We start from the raw sequence: 10260 nt of genomic DNA, 5'->3' as shown, positions 1-10260 counted from the left end.
CAATCTAAAACAATTAAAGTTTATAATCAACTTCTATACACCCAATTCAACTTAACTAACACTTCAATTCCATTAAAATCATGAAATTTCAATACCCCCTTAATGCTGGCCGAATTTCCTATCTAGTCCCCCATAGTTGTTTTCTTTTGATTTTAAGTTAATTTCTAAGTTAAATGAACAAAAAGCACAAGTATTAAACTAGAATTTCAAATTAAACTACTAACATTAACTTTGATGTTCCACTTCCACAATTTCTTCAATTTCTCCTTTCTTCTTCTTCTTAAATCTTCTTGTCTAGTTGAGATAACAAGGTTTTTGGGGGAAATTTTGAAAAATTAGGGTTAATTTATGGAGATGAAGAGCTTAGATCAAGCTTTAATGGAGGAATTTTAATGGAGATGGGGTGGAGTGTTTCGGCCAAGATTGATAAGGAAGAAGAAATGGTTTTGCTTTTTTAAATTTTTTATGTTTTTATGTGTGTAATAATTGTATTTGACTTAGTAAAAAAATGTGGGAAAATTAAAATTAATTTTGACATCGTATGTGATGTCATCATCATGATGTAATAAGTCCCATTTTATTTTTTTTCTTTTTCTTTAATTTTTAATAGTTCTTTAACTTAATTCCTGATTCCGAAATTTTGGTTTCTCCAATTTTATTGGATAGTTAGGTCAGAAATCACCTCTAGGGGTGAATTGACTAAATTGCCCCTCGTCAGCCTGATCCGTTTTGCAAGTAATTCAAGATTTCTTCCGGATCTTTGACCTAATTACTTGACCTGCTTAACAATTCTTTTCTGTGATTTTCTTTTTTCCACTATGTTCGCAATAATCCTTAGGACTGCGGTGTCACAATTTTCAGTTCAAAATTAGGGTTAGGACTGACCTCGCAGTCACTTCCCGGTAAGGTCACCCATTGCTGTGATCCTCGGCTCATTTAACTTTTTATGCATTGTTTTTCTTATTTATACTTACCTATTTGGTAATCACCATTAATTTTCATTCAAGGCTTTTCTGGGTGTCTTAAACGTGGTTCTAATTCTCTTAATTGTCCAAACTGACACCGGTCCCCGGAACAGTGAAATATACCAAGCTATGCATATAGGGGTGTTACAGATAAGGGGCTTTTACCTATTGTAGTCTCATGGAGGAAAAGAGGCTTCGACCTAAGATGGAGAAAGGACATAATCCAAGAGAAAGGGATTATTGTCCATTATAGTTGAAGACACCCTTTGTAGTGCAGCAGTTAAAATAGTAAATATATTAGATTATGTCTAGAGGAGATTGAGAGGACTAACTAATGTATTTACTATGAGCAGTTTTGTAGTATAGGTTATCTTGGGTGTAATTGGGATGATGGGTATTATAGCTTTGAACTTATAATTGATGGTTTATTATTTATAATAATGGCAGATGGCATGCCCATGGATGTAACCCTATGTTGAGAGGGTGAACCACGTAAATATTAATGTTTTGTGCGTTTACTTTATTTCTTTGTAGTTTACACGCTTCCGTGGTACACAATAATTATTGTCAGAGCATGAGGATGATCTTGGTGAATCTGATTAACGGTAAAGCTGCTGCAACATGTAGAAAGTTGCACATGCAATAATGGTGATGATAGATAGTTGAAATTAAGGTAGGGTTCTTCATGCAAAATCAAGAAAGTTGATGACGCAAAAAATTTTTTGAAGAAAGAAGCAAGTTACGCCCAATATGAAGATTGAAGATTTGAAGGGATCAAGTCAAGCATGGAGATTTGATGATATGAAGACACCCAAGAATTCAAGATATGCAATGATTGATGGATTTTGAGTCAAGTTGGAGATTGTTAGAATTATGACTTAAAATCCTAATGGGATTTGGAGAGAGACCTTTTCCTATATAGAGTAGAACTCTTATTTTAGTGTTATTCCTAAATTGAGTAGGACTAATCAAATTAGGATTGAGGGAATTAACACTATAAATAAGAGTATAGTAAAAAGATTATTTAGCTTCATCCATAGAAAGTGGCTTTATCGATTGAAAAGAGTAGCTTTCAGCTCATAGAGTGGGGCTGTCACCCATTGTAGAGATGGGCTTTTCCAATTGCTGAGGATTTGGCTTTACCCATTGATAAGGAGCTTTTGCCCATTGCAGTCTCATGAAGGGAAAGAGGCTTCGGCCTAAGATAGAGAAAAAGCATAATCCAAGAGGAAGGGATTATTGTCTATTATAGTTGAAGACACTCTTTATAGTGTAGCAGTAAAAATAGTAAATATATCAAGCTATGTCTAGAAAAAATTGAGAAGACTAACTAATGTATTTATTATAAGTAGTTTTGTAGTGTGGATTATTTTGGGTGTAATTGGGATGATGGGTGGTATAGCTTTGAGCTTATAATTGATGATTTATTATTTATGATACTGAAAGATGGTATGCCCATGGATGTAATCCTATGTTGAGAGGGTGAACCATGCAAATATTAGTGCTTTATGTATTTACATTATTTCTTTGTAGTTTACACGCTTCTGAGGTACACAACACGAGTACTAGAGCGGTGCAGCATTTTGGCCCGATGTTCATGGACGCGTTATCATTGCATTTATAATCTCACAGGTGCTTATGATTGGATTATTGAGTACAAAGGAAGCTGCTCAGTCAATACCATTTCTCATTGCCCAGCTAATACTCACTCTATGGTTCAATAATTTCTGCAAAGGCCGCTATGAACCTACATTTAGAAGATATCCATTACAGGTTTGTTGCTATCTTCCAATTGCAAAATTAACAGTCTTTGTTTGTTGGGTTTCAAGAAGCAATGATGAAAGATTCCCTGGAACGTGCAAGGGAGCCAAACCTAAATTTGAAAACCTATCTCCAAAATGCATATATGCATCCAGTTTTCAAAGGTGATGATGACGAGGAGGATGAAGATATAAGTGAAAAATTGGAGACTGAGAGTGTGCTAGTCCCTACAAAATGCCAATCTCGAAGAAATACACCTATGCCTAGCAGAATTAGTGGTGCATCTTCACCATTATCTTTGACAGATGTTATTAAGGAACATCCAGAGCCTTAACAACATGAGACTTCAAATCTCACTATACATTTAGGCACATTGCAACTTACTAGGCCAACGTAGCGACACTGTAGATTAAAGGAAGGAGAAAGAAAAGAGGCCAAGTTACAATCATTCAAATATGCCAACAAGAAATGGAAGCTCTGGATTTTGTGGTAAAGTTATATCTACTCAAGGATGAATATATATTATTTTTAGTGTATGATACAAAGTAGAATTTTTGTTTGCATTTCTCATATTGTTTTGTATTGTACCATTGGAAAAATAACATTTGTATACAATTTTTTTTTTTTTACTTCAATAGTATCACTGAACTAATTTTATTAATTATTTACAAATTAATCAATACTTACACTGCGTTAGGAGGAGTGTAAGGAGGTAAGGTAAAGTTAAATAAATAATGGTTTACTAGTCTTACCTTATTTGGATGAGACATGAGAAGATAAAGATTGATAATAACTAATATTTAATATATAAAAATATTCCCAACACTCCAATTTAGTTAGTTGAGAAACTGAAAGTTTTGGGCTCTCAAAAACCTCACCTTCCCAATAAAATCTTCCTCCCAAATAAGTTATTATATCTCAACAAAAATTTTATTATATCTTATAACATATTTATAAAAAAATTAGTGAGTGTATTATAATTAATTTAGAAAAGAAAGTAACAAATTCCTCATAAATGGTTTCTCAAATCATGTCAAAGTTTGATGCATTTAATATGAATCTCTTCAATAGAGTTGAACTCTGCTTAAAATAAGGAAGGAGAGCTTCTATCCTTATCAACTAAGTATTAACAACTAAGCATAGTCTAGTGATGCAACTTGAAGTTGAACACCCCTTCCCCTGCTACTTTATAATAAATATTAATTTTTAAATAAGTTAATTTCTGTTTAATTCTAGGCTTGAGCATTATTCGGTTCAAATTGAATAAATTGAACTAAACCACCTTAATTCAGTAATTTGGTTCGATTTTTAAGATAATTCGGTTCGGTTTTATATTATAAAAATTTCAGTTATTTTAGTTCAGTTTGGTTTTAAAGAGAAAAAAAAATCAATTAAACCGAACCGAATAGTTTTATTAATTTTTGAATTGATTTATTTTTATGGAAAATTTATGAATTATATGTAATTATATATTTATATATAAATATTGTTTAATTTCATTGATTAATGGTTATTAGGTTCAAACCGATGTCAAAATCAGATAAAATAACCTGAAAATCAAGTCTAACTTAAAAAATCAATTAAAAATAAAACTGATCGGTTTGAACCGAACATAACCAAAATAGAGTAGTTCGATTTGATTTTTCATCCATTTCGATTCGATTTTTAAACTATATAACTCGTTTTTTATGATTTGATTTTGTTCGGTTTGATTCGATTTGATTTGAACGGAATGCTCATCCCAATTTAATTCTTGAAATCAAAGGAACCGAGAAAAAGATTACATCACACGGTTTCCAAAAGAGAGTGGGATAACATCATCAAAACGAGTTGAGGTCGGTTCAGGTCTATAACGGGAAATTCCCATGCCATTTGTATGTCTTCACGCACAAGGCACTTTTCTCTCCACGACATATTTACTCTTCTTCGATTTCATTTATCATCGTTCGCTTCTTCAATCTAAATTTTCTATAGAGATTTTTTTTCCCTGATTAGTTCACAGGTTCGTTTTTGGGTTTCTCTGTTTCTTTTGAATTTATATGTTTTTCAAATTATAATTTGTATTTGATAGCTTTGTAAGTCTCTGGTTTTTGCTTTATATGTATTCTGTTTGTCTTGATTATTTCTTTTTCAATGGGGATGATTTTTGTTTGTTTTAGCTGAGTTCACCTGAGTTTATCATTCAACCGCAGCTCTTTTGGTCATGGTCTTCGACTATATGGTTATTGTTTTTAATGCGTAATTCATTGGCGTTTAATCTGTTAATTGCTTATTGAATTTCTGTTTCCCTATAAATCGTAGTTCATGGTGGAAGAACAATCATGCAATATGAATTTTTTATTCTATTTTTGTTTCGGTATTTATCTCTGGTTCTTTCTTGCAGTGAGGATGGATGCTTTTATTTCTAAGCAAGACCGGCACAGAGGTGATGGTGATCATAATGTGCAGAAGATGAGAAGAATCTCGAATGTTTCTTGGCTTGCATCGAAGAGACAAGTTCACAAAACCCTTAAGAATAGAGTTAATGGCAAGATATGGAAACGGGAAGAGGACGATGATGATGATGAGTGGTCACTCCCAACCAGAACAATAATTTCATCCAAGACAGTGAAACTGACTCCTGCTTTTGAATTCTCGAAAGGCAATGGAATTCCAAAGAAGCGGCTGAATAAGAGAAGTAGTTTTGTAGTTGTAGACTTGGAGGGTGATTCAGAAGATGAAGTTTTAGAGCAAGCGTGTATTATGAATATAAGAGCGCGCAAAAGAGCTAGAACTTCAGATAGTGAGGCAGTCAAAAGAAATCACATGTATACAAGGCTAGAAAATGGAGATTTTGCAAATGCTTCTTTAGGTACTTCATCTTCTTCTCCCTCGTCAGCTTCAGATATGAAGAGTAATCGCAGTAGCAGCAGGACAAGTACAATGAGACATTTGAAGGTTATTTACCTCTGGTAAATTTGAATTTATATCCAATAGTGGAATTATACATGTTCCCTTGACATTGAAAGGAATAGTTTCTTTCTTTATTTACTCGGGTAACTAAAGTTGTCAGTTTTCTTACTTCAAGCAGGCCAAAATAGAAGCACGCCCAAAGTGTCATCAGTGCATGAAAAACGAAAGAAAAATTGTTGTCCCTTGCAAGAAGTGTAAAAGCAAAATATATTGTGTCCAATGTATCAAACAATGGTAAATTTTTTGGCTACACTATTTGACATTGTTTTAGTATAACAAGCTTAGAAGCTTAATTGGCATATGCATTTTCTGCTGTGATGTATGTAGGTATCCACAGATGACAGAAGAAGAAATTGCAGAACAATGTCCTTATTGTCGTAGAAATTGCAACTGCAATGCGTGTTTGCACTCCAGTGGTTTGATTAAGGTTTGTTTTATTCTGTCCCTCTTCTATCCTATTGATTGTGAGGACATTAATAAAGAAGCAAAAGCTCCATTAGGCTAGTTTTTTGAAATTTAGAGTTGGCTTTTTAAACTTGTAAGTTGACAAATAAGCATCTTATATTACATTGGCAGTTGGAGCACCCTGTTACAGAACTGAAATTCTGAATGCAAGCATTTCTTCTAACTAGCTCATAATATTGATCACGTCCAGACATCAAAAGGGACATCACCGACAGTGAGAAGATTCAGCATCTAAAATATTTGATAAAGTCTCTGCTTCCCTTTCTGGAACAAATCTGTGAAGAACAAACTCAAGAGATGCAAATTGAGGCTAGCATTCAAGGTACATCCTCGTTTTCTTTTTAGCTTCAGGTATGAGTTTTTATGTTTAAATTCATTTCCTGCTAATAAATTATGAATTGTTCTTGTAATCAGGTTCCTCCCCTGAGATAGCAGAGAACTTCTGTAATAATGATGAGCGTGTCTATTGGTAAGAATCTCTTATTGTGCTGAAGGGTGGAAACTATGTGATTTTATTGTTTGAACTTAAAGCTTATTTATTGAATTTTTTTGGGTCTTGGTGCAGCAACCATTGTGCGACTTCTATTGTTGACCTCCACCGCAGCTGCCCAAAATGTGCTTATGAACTGTGTCTCAGTTGTTGTCACGAAATTCGTGAAGGAAGCTTGTCAAGTCGTGCTGAAATGAAGTTTCGATACGTAGACCGAGGCTCTGATTACATGCATGGTGGAGATCCACTGCCTTGTGATTTTGAAAATGCTGAGGATCAAGGTGAACCAACGGTTGTGCTGTGGAATGCCAATGATGATGGAAGTATTTCTTGTGCTCCAAAAGAAATGGGTGGTTGTGGTGATTGTGTACTGGAGCTAAAGCGTATCCTTCCAATGGGATGCATTTCAGAGTTGAAAAAGAAGGCGCGAGATTTAGTAGGTTTTGACACGGAAAGGGCAGATTCGATGTGCAACAATTCTGAAGCAGGGAGAGAGATGCTGCGGAGCGCAGCTTCTAGAGAAGGATCCAAGGACAATTACTTGTATTGTCCTGCTATGAATGACATTCAAGAGGTTGAAGAGCTTTTTCACTTTCAAAAGCATTGGGTTAAAGGTGAACCTGTTATAGTTCGCGATGCCCTTGAGGTAACAACTCATTTGAGCTGGGAACCAATGGTAATGTGGCGTGCATTATGCGAAAATGTGGACCGAGAGACAAGAGCTAATATGTCTGAAGTGAAGGCCATTGATTGCCTGGCTTCTTGTGAGGTTTGGCGCCATTATCCTACCTGGAATTCTTTTTCCATCCCAAAAATATTGCATCATGCATGTGATCAAAAAGATATTCTATTTTCCTTTTACGAGTTACATTAATCTATCCTACGCTGATGTATCTTCTTTCCAGTTTTACTCACGAGTGCTGATTTTTAAAATATTCAGGTGGAAATTAGTACCATTCAATTTTTCAAGGGCTATACAGAAGGAAGAAGATATGAAAACTTTTGGCCTGAGATGCTGAAGCTGAAGGATTGGCCCCCATCTGATAAGTTTGAAGACCTTCTGCCACGCCATTGTGATGAGTTTATCAGTGCATTGCCATTTCAAGAATATAGTGATCCCAAGGCTGGTATCCTTAACCTTGCTGTGAAATTTCCACCAGATTTGCTCAAACCAGACATGGGTCCGAAAACTTACATCGCATATGGTACAACAGAAGAGCTCGGCAGAGGGGACTCTGTAACCAAACTTCATTGTGATATGTCAGATGCGGTATGCCTAAAATATCCACCATGTTATTACTACGCCTTGCACCTTGTATTCTAGCATAAGTTGCTTAAGAGTCTCCTATTTTTTTCTACCCTTTCCACAAACTCTTTAAATTTGACTTAAACGTTTATGTCAAGAATGAGTTTCACATGGGCTCTTCCATTTTCAGCAAATGCTTATATAAGTAATGGGTTTTCAAATCTTCTACATTCTCTCCCCCACCAACACCACCCCACACCCCCCCTCCCTTTCTTTTTAAAGACGAGAAAATAGCTGCCCCTTTTCACCCCGTGGTTTACCAACTGTTGGTTAGGGAGCTCATACTGATCTTAAATTTGTCCAATAATTTAGGTGAATATTTTGACACATACTGCGGAGGTAGCTTTAAGTGAAGAACAACAGACTGCTATTCAACAGCTCAAAAGGAAACATTTGGCACAGGATGAGAAAGAACGTTTGGAGCAAGATAAGCTAGACCATCATTCCATTGAACAACTTGGTGACTGCAGCGGTAGCTGGAAAGAGATGGGTGTATCAAAGATTATTGAGACAGAGAAGCAACCCTCCCAAATCAGTGAACAACTTGAGCTTTCCCATAATCAGCCGAGAGGAGCTACACTCCCTGGTTTGCCCAGTGAAGGTGAAACAGATAATATGTGTGGTGCATTGTGGGACATTTTTAGAAGGGAGGATGTCTCCAAGTTAGAAGAATATTTAAGAAAGCACTCCATGGAATTTAGGCACACTTACTGCTCCCCAGTAAAACAGGTAATTTATACTCACTACTTATTTTTCAGACTAGTCGATTATGATTCACTAATAACTAACCTGTTATAAGCAGGTCGTCCATCCAATTCATGACCAGTGTTTCTACTTAACTTCGGAGCATAAAAAGAAGTTGAAGGAGGAATTTGGTTAGTATATTAAGAAAGCTGAATCTCTCTCTCTCTATTTCTCTCTTTCTAAAATTATTGTGACACTCGAATTGTTTTACACTTCTAGGTATTGAACCTTGGACATTTGAACAAAGAGTTGGAGAAGCCGTATTTATTCCTGCTGGTTGCCCACACCAAGTTAGGAATCTCAAGGTAAATATTGAGACTTGCATATTTTTCTTTTAAATCCTCCTCTAATGTTTCATGAAATAGTGCCTTCATATGTAGATGGAGATTATATTTAATATCTTTTTCCTCCATCTAAACAGTCATGTACAAAAGTTGCCGTAGATTTTGTCTCTCCTGAAAATGTCCAGGAGTGCCTTCGCTTAACCAAAGAGTTCAGACAACTTCCAAAGAACCACAGGGCTAGAGAAGACAAACTTGAGGTAACACCTTTCTGCTATCATTTATTTAGAATCAAGCGAACGCTGGTAATGCCATTTTTGAGCCTAAAGGTTGTTTTCCTACATTTTTTGTGGTACAGATCAAGAAGATGATAATCTATGCAATTGCAGAAGCAATTAAAGATTTAGAAGAACTGATACAATGACAGCATTGAGTTCTACACAAAGTGGCAACTGAAGAACAAAGAAGCCAAAGTTAATTGTTCCCTTTTTTTCCAATTTTTTAACATTGTTGTTACATTAATTGAAGTTGTTTTGAAGGATGTAAATCATCAATTTAATGTTTAACACAGGCGATTTTTTTTCCCTTTCTTATTTAGTTTGGCATATAAATGATACATTGGGAATTATATTATATGAGCTTTGCTTTGTTTAAAGAGAGTTTCTGGATGGGATAATTTAGAAAATTTCATTCTAATATTCCAACTGCATTATTATCTTACTACATTTATTGTAATCAATATGATAATGAATTTATTATTTGGATTCGCACTTAGTTTCTTGAATTTGGTTATACATGTTTTTCGGTGTTTACAAAGATAATTACAAACTATACATGATCAAGAATTTCAATGTACCACATTAATGAAGATTTTATTTTCAAAACTTATAAATAGTTTTAAAACCTTCACTTTCTTTCAAATAGTAAAAAATTATAAATATATAAAAATTTTATTTTAAAGAAACTTTATTTTAATAACTTAATTTTATTTTATCTCTTAAAAATATTTTTATCTCTTAAGAATAATAATAAGTGTAGATATACTATTGGCATTATAAAATGAAAAAAGAAGTAAAATAAAACAAAGTCAAAAATCAATTAGGATAGCCTAATCGATTACCTTTGTCTTAACCAGTGTTATTAAATTCGGTTCAGATGTTGATCCTTGAAAAGTTGGGTAAATAGATTACTGGTTCAACCAGTGAGTTAATAATTCAACCAATAAGTCATTAAAAATTAATTAAATATATATAAATTAATTAAATATAACATCTAAAATAAATAAATAAATAAAAT

The 10260-nt window shown here is 34.3% G+C and overlaps 1 protein-coding gene across 1 annotated transcript; it reads left to right on the top strand.

Moving 5' to 3' along the window:
• The first annotated feature begins 3194 nt into the window (after window positions 1-3194).
• On the top strand, window positions 3195-9548 carry LOC131170617 (lysine-specific demethylase JMJ26-like). The gene is made up of 14 exons (XM_058130088.1): window positions 3195-3215; window positions 4886-4964; window positions 5110-5663; window positions 5794-5912; window positions 6006-6109; window positions 6334-6465; window positions 6558-6612; window positions 6709-7402; window positions 7574-7903; window positions 8252-8668; window positions 8742-8814; window positions 8903-8988; window positions 9105-9224; window positions 9323-9548. The coding sequence occupies exons 1-14, from the start codon at window positions 3195-3197 to the stop codon at window positions 9386-9388; spliced, it is 2850 nt and encodes a 949-aa protein (XP_057986071.1). The 3' UTR covers window positions 9389-9548.
• The last annotated feature ends 712 nt before the right edge of the window (window positions 9549-10260 follow it).

This window comes from Hevea brasiliensis, chromosome 11, assembly GCF_030052815.1.
Source record: "Hevea brasiliensis isolate MT/VB/25A 57/8 chromosome 11, ASM3005281v1, whole genome shotgun sequence".
Lineage (NCBI taxonomy): Eukaryota > Viridiplantae > Streptophyta > Magnoliopsida > Malpighiales > Euphorbiaceae > Hevea > Hevea brasiliensis.
This window is presented reverse-complemented; position numbering and strand designations above follow the sequence as displayed.